Consider the following 17606-nt stretch of genomic DNA (forward strand, 5'->3'; position numbering starts at 1 on the left):
AAAATAACTTTTGTTAAAATTTATGTGGAAGTGAATATGAATAATTTTTTCAGCTATTTATCTAAAAATGAATAATCTCAAAATCAATCACTGATGATATCTCAAATATATCTTTGAGCGAAATCAAAATTTAACCTGAAAAATTTGTCAATGATCTGAATGTCAAAATGTCATTGACATCTGGTTTCTGTTTATTTTGAAAGTGAAAGTGGAATTTGAATTAAATCTGAACTGAATGAAATTGATGAATTAGCTTGTTAGCTTTGCTATGAATATATTTTGGCATGATATCTAAAATATGAAAAATCTGTTATGACAGGAAATACGTGAATATGACTCGTGAGGGTTTATTCTGCATTGCGTAAGATATATTTTACGATCAGCGTTCCACTTTATACTCAAAGGCCGTATATTTATAAATATTCGAGTTGCTTTAATTTTTACTGTGAAATGGATTATAAGGTAATTTCAGAAATATATAACGAATTTGATTATACCACTTCAATAAAACCTATTGTCAACAAAGAAAGTAAGTTTTTCCTTATATACAAATGTTTAAATATTAAATTTTTCATCATTCTTAGATGTAGTATCCACATTCAAATTCAAATGTCCTCCTGAAAAACCCAAAAGTGATAAAGACGGGGATTTAATTGTTTCTAGAAAATCAAAGGAAAATTTCAGAATAATCCAAATTGGTAATTGAAAACTTCATCCTATCTTCAATTAGTTTATTTTGTCCTTTTTGCAGAGCATAGCAGATGTACAGATTTAGATTTAGTTGGATTACAGATGTGGAGAGGATCATTATTACTTGCAGATTGGTTGATAAGCAATGCAGATAAATTTCCCAAAGACTCTTATATACTGGAATTATCAGGTGGTGTAGGATTTACTGCCATAGTAGCATCTATGTACTATCCAGTAATTTGCACAGGTATTAAAGAATTTCTTTCAAAAGACTGGATTAATTATTTTCCGATTCCTACAGATGTTGAGAAAGGCGACCTATTTCAGTTGCTGAACAGTAACATCAAGAGAAACCAACATCTAGTTAAAAATCAAATTCATATTTTGAATTTTGATTTTTTCACACAGATAATACCTAATTTTGTCGTAGAAAATTTTGATAAAATATCAGTCATACTTGCTGCTGAAGGTAATTAATGTTTCTTTACAGAATATCAATTTTTAATAAGTTGTTCAATATTTTTCAGTTATATACGACGATGAGCTTACTGATGCATTCATAAAAACAGTGGAACATATTCTGAATGTTAGCTCTTCTGAGAAAGTTGTGTATTTAACATTTGAAAGAAGATATGTCTTCACCATAGAGGATTGTGATTCAGTTGCCCCGTGCTTCGAGCATTTCCTAAGACAAATTCACTCTTCAAAATTATGCTACCAGGAAGTTCCTATAGATTTTCCACAGTACTTTCAGTATGATCGGATAAAGCAAATGGTTTTTTGCAAATTGAGCTTAAGGAAATGATGCTTTTTTTAGATATCAAAGGACAATCATCAGCATCAAAACAAACTTCAACAGATCAAAAGGCTCTAAATAAGACCAAAAAATTCAGTTTAAAATATATTTCAATCACTCTAATTATAATGTACATAATGTATAAAATGAACATGTAAATAATAATATATACAATTCAAGGTTTTGACAATTGAAATCCAATTTGGCAGCTCATACTGTTGTCCTGTTCAACAAGCTAGAGTAAAAAAGAAATGGATTAAAAAATATCATACACCACAATTTAATTGTATGTTAAGTGAAATAATCAGTAGTAGCTTTGAATCAAAGTTTGTCATAGCGTATATTGCAAGCATCATGGAAATCAAGAAAAAAATTAAGATTCATAAAAAAATTTAATTTAATTCCATAAATTATTATAGTTTCAAACTTACTGACAACAGCTTGGCAACCTTGAAGTACTCTTTGGCAATTTGAAGAATTCTAGTTGGAAAACCTGAAAATTTCAAAAGAATTAACAATTTGCCATCAATCTGCTGTAAATAATTAATAGTCCAAAATTTGTCAGTGAGGGCAAGTAATAATCATTTTGCAGATCATTATAGCGTATACATTTAAATCATCATGAATCAATGCAAGGGTTTTTTGGAAAATATCCTTGCAAACAACGAATAATAATTCTAAACATTGAAAAAATTGAGTTTTCTTACCATTTATGAGATTTCAGTCAAATGTGTTCAAAAAGCCTCGACCTGAAAAAATAAAAATTGTAAACCACCAACTCATATTCCATAACTATTTTTAATCTTTCCCATTTGAAATCAGGATATACTTTTCATCAATATTCATTTATGACAGGGATAACTATTAATCATCATGAAAGTTACATGTAATAAGGGTTACAAGAAAGAAGAGCATCCCTACCTTGTAAACCTGCAGTATTTCCACAGACACCCCAATTTACCATGAAAATTGGTACATTTTCAGGACATCATCACATTCTGAAAGGGTAAAATAAGGTCAAATACAAATTTAAACAAAAATATGGTGTATTTTGTGACAGCAAGTGAATCAGTTTAAAAAATGCAGCCATAGTGAATAATCACAGTATTCAGACGGTAATTAATATCATCATTAAAGAAAGTTTGTTTTTAAGAAGTAAAAAAGTTAAACTAAAGATTTATGATAATGTTTAGAGAAAATGAGCAAATAATTGTCTTCTGATAAAACTTTTTATCATATACACGATGTAATATCGAACTTCACTGTAATTATAAAGTTTTATTACATACCTATTTAGAGATTCATGTCCTTTAGCCAAGGGAGTTCAAAGAAATTCTGAAAATTTCGTGATATTAAATACTAATAAACTTACATTAAAATCAGTTATGGGAAGAAAAGTTACCAATCAGTGAAAAATTTTCAACAGTAATTTTCAGTCATATGCTTGTCAAAAAATCATCATTTAAATTAAGAAATTTGAAGTGAGCAAATCAGGGTACTACTATGAAAAGTAACTGACATGAGAGATCCAGGTATATTTAAAAAAAAGTATGTGACTAACACTACATACAAAAAATTTTCAATTTCAACTAACCTTTTCGCTGGCCACTATTTCACATCACTGCCATACATTAATCAACCTGTAAAGTAAATATTATTTTCATTAAATAGTTTTCTACATAAATCATCTTGCTTGCTTTTATAAAGAAATCAGAGCAAAGTTTTCATCAAGTTTTTATATGACAGGGATAACTATAGATCATCATGAAAAACAAATTTAGCTAGCAATCGTTGCAAAATGGTATTCCTTACCTTTATAAATTTAGTTTGGTCACTTTCATTGTATATCTTCATCTCTCTGAAACAAATAAAAACAATTTTATTAACTAGAGAATGTTGAAAAAATAATAGATTTAATTTTTCAAAAATTGATCAGTGCAATAATTGCAGCCATAAAGTATAATCATTATATTCAGACGGTAATTATTATCATCATTTGAGAAAGTGAAGCAACATATCAAAGAACTTGCCGAAGTTATATTTCAACTTACATCACAGAATGTTTTTGTTGTACATGAAAATCCTCCATGTAAAATCATCAGAATTTGCTTCATCAATATTTTTTGTTCAATAGCTCAGATCACAGTGTAGATCCTGAAAAAATAGGGTTTAGGAAATCCTGATTTGAAACCAACAAAAAAATTTATAAATTGATAAATCATCAGTAGAAAATTTTCAACATGAACTTTCAGCCATATGCTTGTCAAAAAAATCATCATTTAAATAATCAAGAATCTGTAACTCTCGAACTCAGATTTGAGGAGCTGTTAATAGAAATTTTGAAAAGAAAAAGATTGATACCAAGGGACTCACCTTTCAATGCATCCATTTTCTCAGCTTTGTAAGCACAATCATTAATTCTGAAAGAGTGAAATGTTTTTTAAAAACCGATGCTTACATTCCCAATATAATTGATTTGATATTTCTAATTTCAGTGAATATCGATCAACATAGTAATCAGACTGGGGCGATAAACCTATCATCATGTATAAGATTAAAATAAGAATGAAAAATAAGATTGACTCACTTAATCATATCTCCTAAATTGTGCACAGAATAGCCTCCACATATTCCTGGAAAAAAAATTCTAAATGAAGAAAAAAAGAAGTACATATAAGGAATAAAAGAAGTTTATAATAGTTCGTTTCAGAAAGACTAATCAATCGATCATTGGATTCAGACTGGGGCGATATACTTGTCATCATTGAATATTATGAGGATCAAAATGGCTTTTCCAATAATTAACAAAAATTTCAGTTAAAAGAAGGAAAATTATCGAATAATTTGAAAAAAATTATTCAACTCACCTCTTCCAAAAGCTCCTCAAACATGCGATGGCTAGAATGTAGTTTTTGTCCTGGAATAAAATTCAAGATGAATAAAAAATGATTAAATAACAGAAATATTAGATATGTCTCGACTTTATTTCAGAAAGACTAATCAATCGAGCATTAGATTCAGACTAGGGCGATATCTTTGTCATCATTGAATTTTATAATTATCAAAAGTACTTTTCCAATAATTACAAAAACTCACGTTAAAACGAAGGGCTTACTTGGGAAAATTTTCGGATTATTTGAAAAAATTTGTTCAACTCACCTCTACCAAAAGCTTCCAAAACGTGTGATGACTAGATGATACTTTTTCGTCCTGGAAGAGAATTCGAAATGAATTAAAAAATAAATAGATAACAGAAAATATAAGAAATGTATTGACTTTAATTCAGAAAGACTAATCAATCGATCATTGGATTCAGACTGGGGCGATATACTTGTCATCATTGAATATTATAGAAGATCAAAATTTTAGTTAAAAAAAGGAGAATTTTCGAATAATTTGAAATAATTTATTCAACTCACCTCTTCCAAAAGCTACCAAAACATGTGATGGCTAGAAGATACTTTTTCGTCCTAGAAGAGAATTTGTAATGAATAAAAACATAAATAGATAACAGAAAATATAAGATATGAATTGACTTTATTTCAGGAAGACTAATCAATCGATCATTAGATTCAGACTGGGGCGATATCTTTGCCATCATTAAATGAAATTGTCTAAATAGAAGAGAATATGCATATTCAGAAAATATTTCAGTTGAAGAAACATGGAATATACTTGCAAATAAAATATTAATTCAATGGACTATAATAGAATATAGTTTTTTGTCCTTAGTGCATAAATAACTATTACAAATCATCATAAGACAATAATGTAGTGCAGTGAGGGTTGAAGCATTAAGCAAATTATGAAATTCTCTTACCTCATTGAAGCCAAATATAGTGAGCCCAACCCACATATATAGAATATCTGTAATAAAGACAGACAATTAAAAAATATTTCAAAACATATAATTTTGATTGAGAATATATTTATCTATCAGTTAAAGGTTATCAACAAGAAGTTTCAGTCATATGCTTGTCAAAAAAATCATCATAAAATTTGTGTTACTCAGACGTTTACTAAACACAAATGTAGTCAATCCGAGTCATCAAATGCACATGTAATTTAGAGTATGTGAATGTATATAAATTGAATTTTTCAGACAAGTGCTGATACATTGAATGTTCATGAGAAAATTATTATATTAAATGATAAATAATGAATAGGAGTGGTTTCTTACTTTCTTTCCATGGTGTCCTTGACGTTATACAGAGATCTTCACAAGAGAAATCTGAAAAGTAGAACTATTAGCATAGAAAAAAAATCAGGTTACCATAACTTATTTTAAGCTTATATCAGTGAGGGCAAGTACTAATCATATCAAATGATGTGATCATTATAGCGTATACATTTCAATCATCATGAAGTTACAAAAAATTCTATATTTGTGTGGAAGATATCGAAGTAAATGGACATGAAATTGTACCTACCTTCATACTGAATGTCCAGATGTGTATTGCAGAAAGGATATCCTTCCCAAAATTTCCTAGTAGGAAAAAAATAAATGCAAAATTAGAAAAATATCATGTGTAAGATTCTTCTTACATTGAACTTCAATTAATCAGAGTAAAATCAATCAATCATAGTTTATCAGACTGGGGCGATATACTTGTCATCATGTTTATCAAAATGCATATGATCATGTTCTCAATTAACTTGAAATGATTAAAGACATTGAAAATGAAACAAATTAAAGGTGCTACAACAAAACTCACCACTATAAAGCAATCATTACAATGGGACCACTGGAGATATTTCGAACTGCAACAAAAGAATCTAATTAAAAATCAACAACCCCAAGTTTAAAAAGAAATATAAAATATAGCAAATCAGTAAAAATAATCAATCCACACTATATTCAGACTGGGGCGATATACTTGTCATCACAAAAACATAACTTACTGTCCTAAAAATGGGTACTCTAATGTTAAACTCACCTTAAAAAGCATTTTTCCATTTCATTTCCAGAATACATCTCGCCAGATAAACCTTAAATTGAAAAAATATTGGTTAGAATACTTCAAAACTAGAATTCATTTTAGATATATTGAGTTTGATCAGTAACATATATAATCAGATTTAATCATTGCGTATATTAAGCACATCACATAATTTGGCTCCACTAATTTTCAGATTTTTCATTGCAAGTAAGAGGACCAGAGAAAAAATTTGCAACTGTAATAAAAAATATCAAGCAACTTACTTTTTATCATCTCTGAGGTAGGCACAGTGTCCATTGAAGATCTAGAAGTAAGTATCACTGTTAAATGTATATCAAATCATTAAACTTTAGGAAATCTTTCGATGATAAAGATCAGGAAAAGGTTTTCATCAATCATTTTTATGACAGGGATAACTAAAAATCATCATGAACAAAGGTAATATTATAAACAGCAAAATCTTGCTGCGTTGATGAAAAAATTCTTTTTGTGATAATTTATTCAACACAAAACCATCAACTTCAGGTTCCAAAGAAAAATCATCCAAAATAACCGTTTTTCAGTACTAAAATAAAAAACCAAAGGGTGCATGAAATAATAGAAGTAATAATAAGTTCAATAATATCCATTGAAAGCAAATAATCCTAAATAAAAAAAACCAGCTGCTCCTACTGGACACACAGTTTGAATACTCAAATTGAAACTACAGGTCTAGCATGTACAAGTAATTTAATTCCATTACCTTATGCCAATGGATGATCCGGCGAGTACAAAGATGCGGCCGCCTTCCAAAACAGGTGTCTTCTCAGACCATAACAGGGTTCCATCCGACTGAACAAAGTATCACAGAGACAGCCTTCGTAATCTTCCGTCCTGAATCCTGCCTTAAAGACAACCCTGCGAACCTCAACCCAGAGCCTTTCTGGGTCTTGTGTCGGAGCTTCAGTGTCCGGATTGACGAACTTCAACGAGTGATTCGCGGCAAATCGGCGGAAACCCTCGGTTTGCAAAGCATCGTACCCCTTCCAGCAATCGGATATTATCGTTGTGCCAGGTTTCACAAAACGTTCAATAACTCGAATTAGCGTGTCGGGGGAACGATCCTCTACAGTAACGAGAAATACCTTGCCTTTGCCACGATTCTTTCGTTCAACTCCGCCAATAACCCACTGTCCATGCGACAAACAGCCATGATTGTGTTTTCCTTCTCCTAATTTAGCTTCGTCTATTTCGACGATTTTCCCAACCCCTCCTATGGATTGAGAACACCGCACGATATAGTCAGCCACTACTTCCTGGTACAAAGAAAACCAATCGAGAACTGTTTGTCTAGAACAGTCAACCTCTAACATGGCTTCGGACACTTTCTCATCTTGGCTTGATAAAAATATGTTGACCAGGATACATATTTTGGTCAAGCTCAAGTGCGATCGCTCAAAAAGAGTTCCCTGAAAGACGCTGGTCGAAGTTTCACATTTCTGGTATTTTCTCTTTGGAATACGGGTCATTTTTCGGCATCTAAAGAGACTCTTTGTCCAATCGGCTGAAAGACGTGCGCCACATCTTGGACATAAAACATGGCACGCAATTGCCCCATGTTGAATGAGGAAATTACGAGCCATATTTTCGTCCAAAATTATTCGGATGAATTCAATGTTTGTGAGGGAACACCCACTGCAGGTATTATAACCGCATCTTTGCACACAGACATTGAGATCTTCCATTTTATGTTTTTTAGTGACTATAAGTAATTATCAGAATGAACGGCTACCAATCTAGATGCACCTGAAACCATTAGGCCAAAAATTAAAAAACAAATCAATTCGTCATTTCTATTCTGACCATTGAAAATTCACGAAGACCATAAATATTATATTAAACCCAAGGTTGAACCAAAAACTAAACAGAAACCAAATAGAAATAGGAACCACAGCCCTCTTGACTGTTTAAGAGGGCTGTGTAGAAACCATGCTCAACCTAACCTCATAAAGAGGTTATATTAATTAAATCTACGCTGACATTTACCTACATAATAACCGTTCATTTTGGCGCCTAGCAAAGGTTTAAATCTTTGGCAACTAATGATGGAACAAACAAAACGCAAATTTTGCAATATTTCTCCGTTTATGTTTGTGTTCGGATGGGCACGTGCCCTTGTGCCCTTCAGGACTAGCCGCCACTGATTTCAACTATATACGTTAATTATTCAAAAAAAAAAACTTGAAACTCACCAAAAAACTATTTAATGATTGAGTACGGCCCTCTTGCTCTCCAATGTGAGTCAATGAGAAATCACCAAGATCAACACTATAAACTGAATCGAAAGAGAATCTGAAAGAGGTGATTAAACATTAAACAATATTACAACTGAATATGTGAATTAAAATAATATTCAATTGATTCAGTATTTCCGATTGTTTGTAATCATAGGTCATACGAACGAGACAATAAATTCATCATCTAATGGGAGAATCGAAAAAATATGAAAGTATATTCAATATAGTATTAAATACTCATATGTTTAATAAAAAGTATTTAAAAAGACTTGAGGTTTACTTAAATGGGAATGGATTGAACCAAAACTGTACTTACCGCCAACTCGACCGCTTTCAATAAATGTCTTCGAGAAATAGAACTGCTTACTGCTGCTAGCATAGAAGTCGTTGAAATATTTGGTTATGCTATAGAATAGTGGAACTTTTCTTATTCGATTCAAAAAACGGTTTCCTTCTATGGTACTTCAAATTTTTTGAGACGACCTTTTTTATAATTCTAAAAAGGCATATATTATAATATATGAGGTTGAAGACAGCAGTACTCAACTACTTTATTAATAATTACTTTGCCAGCTCGAGAATAACGTGTTATGTAAATCACAAATATGTGATCGGTCAGACCAAAGAGTAACAACTCTTTTGGTCTCTGGTCAGACTTCTATGAAGGTGAATTTTTTTGAATATAATGTTCTAATAAATAATAATATAATTAATTAATAAGGTATACATTAACAAAGGATGATTTCAACCGGAGACTATAGTGTTTAATTCCAACAGAGAAATCTAGAACTTCTGCTTTAAATACTTAAGTTCACACAATTTTTTAGGCCAAATTTTTCTGGCTTGTTTTATGCTGAACGGTAATTTATTCCCTAATTTCGTTTTTTGGCAAGTCGAAAAATATAAAATTTCAGAGTTTGAGGCTTGTTTATGCTTAACTGAAAATTTTGAGTTCACTGAAAACAAGGCCTTAGTTATAGAGGGTCCACTCTCCATAGCCTAGCCAAGACATACATTTTTTTATTAACTCTTAATGATATTGATAGAAAGCTGTTTTATCTGCGAACCTCTTGTTTTCAATCTTCAAAAGCAACCTGTTTTTTGAAAACTGTATTTCAACAAAATGATATTGAAAACATTCAGAGAGTCCATCCTGTATTTTTATTTAAATTTGATATTGTTATATATTTTCATAAGTGCCTAGTGTATGCTACTTTTATTACAAATATGGCAATATACTATTATAGTATATAAGAATATAATTTTACTAAGTCAGTTTTCATCTTGTTTAATAGGAGGTTCACACACAAGATCCCAAAAAATTACATTCTTCTCTAATTGAATAAAACTAATTGAAATTTTATCTTTTACAAGGTATATAAAATATAAATATAACTTTAGAACAATAGAAATGAATAAACAATAACTGAGAACAACTTGTTTATTACTCTTTTTCTTCAACTTCTGTATGTTGTGGAATTTTATTGGAAAATTTCTTAAGTTTAGCAACAAAGAAGCCATCCATATTATGTGTATGAGGATAAAATCTTTTGGTTAATTTCAATGTAGGATGGAATCGATGATGTCTATAATTGACAAAACCCTCAGTTCCGAAATCTAAGCCAGTTGGTACTAGTTTAACATTTCTTTTCTTCAAGGCATAATCAATTACCCATTCGTTTTCTTCTGGCAAAACTGAACAAGTTGAATATACAATATAACCACCTGTTGCAGACTTTGCATTAACACAATCGATTGCAGCTAGTAAGAGTTGTCTTTGAAGGTTGTAGCAACGTTGTATGTCTTGTTCATCTTTACTTATTTTTACACTGGGATCTTTGGCAACAACTCCTGTTCCAGTACAAGGGGCATCTAGTAGAACTCTGTCAAAATCTTTCATTGTTTTTGGGTATTTCCTACCATCCATGGTAGTTATTACAGAGTTTGCTACACCCAATCGATGGAAGTTTCCATACACTGCTTTTATCCTGTCCTTATTAATGTCATTGGCAAATAACTTGCCAGTATTTTTCATGATCGCAGCTATATGTGAAGCTTTACCACCTGGTGCTGCAGCCATATCAAGAATTCTCTCGTTTTCTTGTGGCGCTAAAGCCATTACTGGCAACAGACTTGAGGCTCCTTGAATGATATAATGACCTGCTAAATACTCTGGTGTTGCACCAATTGGTACTTGAGCTGAATATATGACTAATCCAACTTTACTCCATTTCCCAATTGGGTCTAAATTAACACCCCTATTAATGAGGGCCTGGGCCAAATCTCTTCTCCTCGTTTTCAAACTGTTTGTCCTTATAGTTAATGGCCTCTGAACCTCACTAGCTTCCAAAAACTCCAAGAGCTCAGATAACGAAAAAAGCTGCATGAACCTTTCCATCAGGAATTCATTATAACTGTAGTATGTACATAAATCTTGTTTTAATAGGTCCAAATAGTCGGACCTTGACCTTTCTTTATCCCTTTGATTGGAAAAATCGGCAAGTACTGACATGACTTCTTTTATTCTCTGCTGAACATCTTGTAAGCTAAGTACTTCTTCCTCATCTTTCGATGGAAATTGGAATTTCTCTTGTGATGCAATATTCAAGGCTAATTCTTCTTCAGCCATTTTTTTCTCCTTTGCCAATTTCTTTTCCAGGATTTTGTTCTTTCTTTCAATAGGAAGTAGTTTTTCCTCATCATTACTATCATTATCATCATCTTGGTCACTATTATCTTCACCCTCATATTCATCATTCTCAATATCAGAATCACTTAAATCATTCAATGATCCAACTTTGGCATTATCAGCATCTTCTTCACTTTCTTCATCTGTTTCTTCTTCGCTTTCCTCATTTGTGTCTTCTTCACTTTCCACGTTTTCTTCTCCTTCGTCAGAACCTTCAATATTGTTCAAGCTGTCTTGATCTTCTTCCTCAGTATCGGACTCTTGCTCACTTGAATCAGTTTCCTCCTTCTTTTTAGGTTTTTTACTCTGTTTTGGTTTCAACCATGTGTCATTGTCATCATTAAAACCAAATTTTCTTTTCTGAACAAGGTTTGTTTTAGATGTATCAGCTAGGGCATTTATTACTTCAACAATTTTTTCTTTTTTCTTCATATTCTTTATTTGGGCCAGCTCACTTTTAGCTGCTCGCTCTACCTGTTTTTTTATGCGGTTCTTTGCACGTAACTTCTGACGTCTGCTTAATTTTTTGATCCCTCCATCTGAAATTGTGTTGAAATTATTATTGAGCCGTAAGTGAACAACTCTATCGGGTAAAAATTCATATATATTCTTTCCTAACATAAAAAATATCTTATACTAGAAAATCGTCTTGAAAGTAGAAAATGAAGGAGTATGTGACAATGTGAGAAGAAAATGAAACCGAATGTCCAATGCTTGTTAAAAAAGGTAATATCACGAATCAAACATTGCTATGCTGATTGTAGCATACGATGAAAATTTAAACATCAAAATAAGTTCTAAAACTTGAGTAAATCATACCCATAAAGTAGGTGTTTTCTGTAATCATACCTTGCAACGTTTTTGGTAGCGCAGGTTCCTTCTGCTTTTTAGCTTTTCTTCCTGGGCCTTTTTTAGGTTTTTCTACCTCGTTGAAGCCGGCTTTTCTTCCCATGATTTATCAGTCAATGTTTGGTTTCCACATACAAAGCAAATCACAGTCAAATGTTCAAGATAAGAAGTTGTTTCTGATGATAAATACAACACTCCAACACATGTGTTCAAAAATTTGGAAAACTTTTCGAGGTTATTTTATGACTGTGACAGTTGTTTCTCTATGGTTGTTTCTTATCATATGGTCTACCTCACAGAAAACAAGCCATCTTGATTTACTTTATGGTCTACCTGTTGGGTCTACTTAACCAACCAAATTTGAAATCCTTTATTTCCCGATTTAAGTAGAAACTGGTTTTTAATTCGAAATTGCCGTATCAATTTTGAATTATACAGTTCAATAATAATCACAAATTACATCATTATGTAAAAAATTACAAAATTGTAATTCGATCTACATTCCAGTAGTTAATAATACGATCTTTATTCCAGTAGTTAATGAGACCTGTGATCGATATATGCTTCGATAACTACAAAAATTTGAGAAAAATTCAAATTCTACGGTGGAAATTTTTCAATTTATTTCACACAGGTAATCGCGAGTGAATCAGTTGCTTTTCTCTCTTCGCCTAACGGTTTTTTCAGATGAACGTAGACGAATTTCCTGAAGACAGCGATACGAGCGATGAAGACTACATTCCTACTGCCAAACCGGAAGAAGTTGTCTCTGAAGTTGATTCAGATGGAGATCCCGAAGATCCCCTTTCGGATTCGGAAGGAAGTCCCAAGAAAAAGAGGCGAAAAACTAATAAAACATCTAAATCTAAAAAACTGAGGAAAGAAGCCCCAAATCCAGGTGAAGATTAGTTTTGCTGATACTTATAATTTATTCAAAAATTTCTCATTTAAACTTCATTCATTCATCAGATGATGAAGAAATTGAAGAAAATTCAAAGATAAATGAGCTTACCGAAGAAGAAAAAAAGAAGCAAGCCGATGCACTTTGGGCAGATTTTCTTCAAGATACTGGTTTCAAATCAAAATCTAGTGCATCAAAAGCAAATCCAAGTACCATTTCAAATAAACCAATTAAAAGTAATACAGAGACAATTCCTAAATCTGAAACTTCTAAAAAGGCAGACTCCGATAAAGTGAAAATAACAGAAATCTTTGAGTTTGCTGGTGAAGAGGTTAAAGTGGAAAAAGAAGTTCCAAAAGATTCAGCTGAGGCTAGATTATTAGGTAATGGAGGAGCCATTAATTAATTGGGAAGTTTGTAGTAATAGTGATATTTCAGGGACATCTTCTTGTTCTAATAACACCAAGGTTAAAAAGGGTGGCAACTTGAGTGGTATAGGAAGTGTTTTGAGCCAAATAGGAAAGAAAAAAAAAATTAGTACTTTAGAGAAAACTAAATTGGACTGGGATCGCTTTAAAAAAGATGAGAATTTAGAGGAAGAATTGAACAACCATAATAAAGGAAAAGATGGGTGAGGCAATAAAATTTTTGCTTAAATTTTTTTATAAATGTTATGAAAGTCTTTCGTCCTCCCAAATGTATGTAAAATTGAAACCAAATTGAGTTAAAGGAAAATGTTTTATAAAAGTAATTTTATTTTACAGTTACCTAGAAAGACAAGATTTCCTACAAAGAGCTGATCTCAGAAGATTTGAAATCGAAAAAGAAATAAGAACTGTTGAAAGAAATAAAAGAATGAATTTAGGTGAACCATTTTGATGAATGGAATAAGTATTAACTCACATTCCTACTGCTCCTAATTATTTTCGTTTTGTGAATCTATTGAATAGAATAAAAATGGTGAAGAGACTTGAATTTTTAGTAAAACCCGTTTCACAAATTGATCAGTTATCCAATTTATTATTAGTTTCAAAACTTCATGAAACAGAAGGCATAGGTAAGTGATATTACCTATTTGTATATTGCATTTTCATGCTTGTTCTTTATCTAAAGTTTGAGCTATGAACAGTGTACAGGGTGTTTCACTCAAAGTATTTACTACAAGCATCTAGAGCAAGATCTAGATAACCTTGTGAGAGTGATAGCTAAATCCAAAGATTTGGAGTATGCAGAAATGTGTTTAAATATATGATGTTCTATTTGAAATAAATGTTTGGCTCAAATTCCTGTATAGCCAGAAGTACCGCTGAGGCAAGAATATTTTAGTTGGAAAAATCCCTCTTTATCCTTCATTTAGATGCTTCTAGTGGGCACTTTGTGAGAAACACCTTGTATATATATGTAAAAAAAATTAGGAAAATTAAAGACTAATGATTTTCAATTCAATTGAATTGTGAAATATATTTAAGTAAAATAAAAAAATTTGGGAAGAAAAACTATTTACAAGATTTATTCAGAAACTTAATTTTCTGAAAAGATTCTATCAACACCAGTGCAAATGGTTTTATTTCTTCCTTGATCTTATAAAAACCCATTAGGTACTTGGCTGCAAACTCTTCACCTTCTGCGTCAATTTTTCAAGGGAATCAGACACTTCCTCAACAAGGGCTTTCGTATCTTCCCAATTGTGCTTCTTTACAGCAGCAATTGCAGCTCTCAAATGCAATCTAGCTGAGTTAAGAAGATCAAAATGAAATTCCAATTCGTCGCTCAAAAGTAATTCGGCGATTTTCATGCAAAGGCACAAAACTTTCACACAATTTTGGGGATTTTTGTCCCACCCTAGTTGTGTATAGGCCCGGAAGGCTTTTTGAAGACGTTCAGCTCTCAGGGAACCTGGTGGGCATAAACTTGCATACATTTCCCAGACATAACCTTGACTTGAATCAATAGATGTTATTCTACCCAATAATTCCTTAGTTTGTTTCAATAAAACATCAGGTTTTTCATCATCTTTCACATCCTTGGAATTCTTTTCATCAGAGCAGTTGCTGCAAGCATCGAAAACAAGTATTTTCAGAGCTGCTATGTTGATATATTTTCTTTCCAAATCTAAGATCTTATGATAGGCTCGAATTATATTTGAATAACTTGAAATATCACAGCTAACTATCAAATAATTCTCCCATATCTGCCAGTTCTCAAAGTCATATTTAAGAGCTTCCGCCAATGCACTGTGAGCTTCTTTGTTATGTCCCATTTTGATATAGGCCTGAGCCAGATTGTTCCAAGCCTGGAATCCTTCAGGTTCCAAGTGGGTGTATCTTATATAAGCTGTCGCAGCTAATTGCCAATTTTGGATCTGCAGAGCAGCATAGCCCAGTCTCAGCCAAACAGGTGGTTGTAGGGGATTTATTGCAACTGACGTTTCAAAATGAGGTACACATTCTTCATATTTTTTTCGCTCAAAAAGAAAATTACCCCAGTGCCTTCTTGCCATGTGGCTCTTCTCATTTGACAGTTCCCAAGCCTTTTCGTAACAAGTAATGTCATCTGTAGCATCACCTTGAACCAAAAAGATTCAAATAATACATTTATTGAGTTGAAATAAGATTATTTTTCATTTTTCACTCGAGAAATATATGATAAACTCCAAAAAATACATAAACATTTTTCTTACCTAACAGGCACCACATTTTGGGAGTTTCTTTTTTGTCCAGCTGCTGTTTTATCACTTCTGCTGCATTATGCCTTAAACCTAACAAGGTATAACATACTATCACCGATTCCCAATCTTGAATAGCGATGTAAATATTCAACGAGTCCTTTATTAGTCCCATCAATCGCAATGCTTCAGCGTAAACAGACTGGACTTTCCACATTGGTTTCAAACCTGAACTGAATACATCTGCGAATCTGTTCAAAACATGGGGCTTTGAACTTCTGAAGCATTCTAAAATTTCTTCGCACTGTGCTATCTTTCTATTGATGGTCCTTATTGAATTCTCATATTCACATCGAAGCATCAGAGTAACAACCCTTACTGCCCAAGTATTTTTCTGGCTTAAAATTAAATCAAAAAATGGTAGAACTTCTTCTTCAATTAACTCTGTTTTTGGTCTAGCCATTATGATTTCTTGTACTCTGGTAAGAAGAACCTTTTGTTCTGTATTGGGCAATTGAACACCATTTTCCCGAGGTTCTACAAATTGTATTTTGTCTAGTCTTACATCATCATTCAGTGTAATATTTTTAGGTACTTGGAAATCATGAATAGGTGGGCGTTTTATGTCATAATTGTCTGATAAGGTCACATCAAGGGTCATTTGAGCTAAATCTTTGGCTTGATATTTAGTTCTTTTCCCTAGTTTACCACCTAAATTATATCTTATACCCAAAATATTCTCAGCAGAATCTATATGTTTGTTAGATTTACTTATATGACGAAGTATCAGATAAAGTTGTGCGAATTCTAGGTCAAATTTTGCTCTTGTGTAGGCTGTAAAGAATCAAAGGATGAGATATGTTTTGGACTAATAACAATGTGTGCAATCAAGTAACATTATTGTCACCTCATTTTCAATTACACTTTACTAATTTATTCATAATCTTGCTCGAATAAAACAATTCTAAATTGATATACATACCTTGAAGATTAAATGTATCAATTTGCATTTTCAGTTCATTGGCCACAGACAACAAAAGAGGACTCAACTCTTCCATTATCTGTTGATGTATAATTAAACTTCTCCAGGTCCATAATAAATTCACAATCTTTTCTACTGAACAATTTTGGAAAATGCATTTTGACACATAAAGTAAAATGGGGAACTTAGTGTTAACATTTATTTCATCATGATTTGAGAACAGGAATTCGCCAGTATATTTAGAAGTCTCAGGAATGTTAAATATTTTAGTTACATCTTCTGTAAGCTCAGGACCAGTGAAGTTTGCTTGGACAAAATGTACAAAACAGGATATACCAAATTTAAATACGTTGCTTCTTTTGTCTGACGATAAGGTCGAGAAGTATTCTTTTAATAATTCGGTGTCGAAAGATCTTTCTATTAAAGAATGCCAAATATCAACATCTTGTATGCGGTTCATCAATTCTAAAGCTTCAGGATAATTTCCATCTTCTATTTCCTTGTTGTTTTCGATGAAGAGAAAATAATCAATAAGTACATCAGAGTTCTCCATTATCGATTGATGTTTTTTTCGATTGGGAGAAAGAATAAATTATTACATGGGTCAAGTTCTTAGTGGTGTGCTTTTTATAGGTTATTGTTTTTGAAAAGAGGTTAGGTTAGAACCTTGTGAAGACAAAGAACTACGAACCAAAGTGTCTACTTTTTGTAGCCAAATAAACTTGGTTCAAAAATGCAACACTCTTGAGCTTTGTTGTTGCCATAGATAAAGGATATCTATGGTTGTTGCTGTTGCCAGAGACAACTTGTTAGTCCCC

At 32.2% G+C, this 17606-nt stretch overlaps 5 protein-coding genes, 1 long non-coding RNA gene and 4 other non-coding genes across 13 annotated transcripts; 3 read left to right on the forward strand and 7 right to left on the reverse strand.

The window, feature by feature from the left end:
* The first annotated feature begins 27 nt into the window (after positions 1-27).
* On the forward strand, positions 28-1670 carry LOC123308567 (methyltransferase-like protein 22). Its single transcript, XM_044891292.1, has 5 exons — positions 28-529; positions 585-698; positions 752-937; positions 992-1159; positions 1218-1670. Exons 1-5 carry the CDS (start codon positions 451-453, stop codon positions 1493-1495), a joined length of 825 nt encoding a protein of 274 aa, XP_044747227.1. The 5' UTR covers positions 28-450; the 3' UTR covers positions 1496-1670.
* Positions 1582-9096, reverse strand: LOC123308550. Of its 4 annotated transcripts, XM_044891269.1 has the most exons (20): positions 9019-9096; positions 8658-8757; positions 7169-8211; positions 6690-6730; positions 6424-6475; positions 6202-6247; positions 5917-5972; positions 5667-5717; positions 5307-5353; positions 4906-4956; positions 4646-4696; positions 4354-4403; positions 3860-4119; positions 3538-3640; positions 3299-3344; positions 2776-3126; positions 2408-2484; positions 2194-2235; positions 1918-1979; positions 1582-1721 (listed from the first exon to the last, which is right to left on the reverse strand). In XM_044891269.1, the coding sequence occupies exon 3, from the start codon at positions 8148-8150 to the stop codon at positions 7170-7172; it is 981 nt and encodes a 326-aa protein (XP_044747204.1). In that variant the 5' UTR covers positions 8151-8211; positions 8658-8757; positions 9019-9096; the 3' UTR covers positions 1582-1721; positions 1918-1979; positions 2194-2235; positions 2408-2484; positions 2776-3126; positions 3299-3344; positions 3538-3640; positions 3860-4119; positions 4354-4403; positions 4646-4696; positions 4906-4956; positions 5307-5353; positions 5667-5717; positions 5917-5972; positions 6202-6247; positions 6424-6475; positions 6690-6730; position 7169. The 4 variants fall into 4 exon arrangements, 3 of the variants coding, with proteins under 3 accessions (XP_044747204.1, XP_044747211.1, XP_044747206.1); XM_044891276.1 differs by lacking the exon at positions 4646-4696; XR_006537146.1 differs by lacking the exon at positions 7169-8211.
* LOC123308577 lies at positions 2479-4062 on the forward strand. Its single transcript, XR_006537150.1, has 2 exons — positions 2479-2601; positions 3982-4062. It is a non-coding gene; the product is annotated as an uncharacterized LOC123308577 (long non-coding RNA).
* LOC123323073 lies at positions 3972-4039 on the reverse strand. The gene has a single exon (XR_006539261.1). It is a non-coding gene; the product is annotated as a small nucleolar RNA SNORD31 (small nucleolar RNA).
* On the reverse strand, positions 4189-4258 carry LOC123323065. Its single transcript, XR_006539253.1, has one exon. It is a non-coding gene; the product is annotated as a small nucleolar RNA SNORD31 (small nucleolar RNA).
* LOC123323064 lies at positions 4765-4834 on the reverse strand. Its single transcript, XR_006539252.1, has one exon. It is a non-coding gene; the product is annotated as a small nucleolar RNA SNORD31 (small nucleolar RNA).
* On the reverse strand, positions 6044-6111 carry LOC123323072. The gene has a single exon (XR_006539260.1). It is a non-coding gene; the product is annotated as a small nucleolar RNA SNORD31 (small nucleolar RNA).
* An 878-nt stretch (positions 9097-9974) lies between the features above and the next one.
* On the reverse strand, positions 9975-12485 carry LOC123317601 (probable 28S rRNA (cytosine-C(5))-methyltransferase). The gene is made up of 2 exons (XM_044904208.1): positions 12241-12485; positions 9975-11930 (listed from the first exon to the last, which is right to left on the reverse strand). Exons 1-2 carry the CDS (start codon positions 12341-12343, stop codon positions 10147-10149), a joined length of 1887 nt encoding a protein of 628 aa, XP_044760143.1. The 5' UTR covers positions 12344-12485; the 3' UTR covers positions 9975-10146.
* Positions 12486-12756: 271 nt separating this feature from the next.
* Positions 12757-14110, forward strand: LOC123314179 (craniofacial development protein 1). Its single transcript, XM_044899305.1, has 5 exons — positions 12757-12874; positions 12928-13138; positions 13210-13524; positions 13580-13772; positions 13906-14110. The coding sequence occupies exons 2-5, from the start codon at positions 12928-12930 to the stop codon at positions 14018-14020; spliced, it is 834 nt and encodes a 277-aa protein (XP_044755240.1). The 5' UTR covers positions 12757-12874; the 3' UTR covers positions 14021-14110.
* Positions 14111-14666: 556 nt separating this feature from the next.
* LOC123314169 (tetratricopeptide repeat protein 27-like) lies at positions 14667-17451 on the reverse strand. Its single transcript, XM_044899293.1, has 3 exons — positions 16789-17451; positions 15822-16640; positions 14667-15706 (listed from the first exon to the last, which is right to left on the reverse strand). The coding sequence occupies exons 1-3, from the start codon at positions 17339-17341 to the stop codon at positions 14736-14738; spliced, it is 2343 nt and encodes a 780-aa protein (XP_044755228.1). The 5' UTR covers positions 17342-17451; the 3' UTR covers positions 14667-14735.
* Positions 17452-17606: the final 155 nt, after the last annotated feature.

Source organism: Coccinella septempunctata, chromosome 1 (assembly GCF_907165205.1).
Source record: "Coccinella septempunctata chromosome 1, icCocSept1.1, whole genome shotgun sequence".
NCBI classification, from domain to species: domain Eukaryota; kingdom Metazoa; phylum Arthropoda; class Insecta; order Coleoptera; family Coccinellidae; genus Coccinella; species Coccinella septempunctata.

Excerpts from the sequence above, each read along its gene's own strand:
- LOC123308550 (XM_044891271.1), bottom strand. The coding sequence starts at position 8,150 with ATGGAAGATCTCAATGTCTGTGTGCAAAGATGCGGTTATAATACCTGC.
- LOC123314179 (XM_044899305.1), top strand. The coding sequence starts at position 12,928 with ATGAACGTAGACGAATTTCCTGAAGACAGCGATACGAGCGATGAAGAC. Across the intron at positions 13,139-13,209 it reads GAAAGAAGCCCCAAATCCAG|ATGATGAAGAAATTGAAGAA; the intron begins GTGAAGATTAGT and ends TTCATTCATCAG. Across the intron at positions 13,525-13,579 it reads AGCTGAGGCTAGATTATTAG|GGACATCTTCTTGTTCTAAT; the intron begins GTAATGGAGGAG and ends GTGATATTTCAG.
- LOC123317601 (XM_044904208.1), bottom strand. The coding sequence starts at position 12,343 with ATGGGAAGAAAAGCCGGCTTCAACGAGGTAGAAAAACCTAAAAAAGGC. Across the intron at positions 11,931-12,240 it reads GCTACCAAAAACGTTGCAAG|ATGGAGGGATCAAAAAATTA; the intron begins GTATGATTACAG and ends ACACAATTTCAG.
- LOC123314169 (XM_044899293.1), bottom strand. The coding sequence starts at position 17,341 with ATGGAGAACTCTGATGTACTTATTGATTATTTTCTCTTCATCGAAAAC. Across the intron at positions 16,641-16,788 it reads TGATACATTTAATCTTCAAG|CCTACACAAGAGCAAAATTT; the intron begins GTATGTATATCA and ends GATTCTTTACAG. Across the intron at positions 15,707-15,821 it reads CAAAATGTGGTGCCTGTTAG|GTGATGCTACAGATGACATT; the intron begins GTAAGAAAAATG and ends TTTTGGTTCAAG.
- LOC123308567 (XM_044891292.1), top strand. The coding sequence starts at position 451 with ATGGATTATAAGGTAATTTCAGAAATATATAACGAATTTGATTATACC. Across the intron at positions 530-584 it reads ACCTATTGTCAACAAAGAAA|ATGTAGTATCCACATTCAAA; the intron begins GTAAGTTTTTCC and ends CATCATTCTTAG. Across the intron at positions 699-751 it reads TTTCAGAATAATCCAAATTG|AGCATAGCAGATGTACAGAT; the intron begins GTAATTGAAAAC and ends TCCTTTTTGCAG.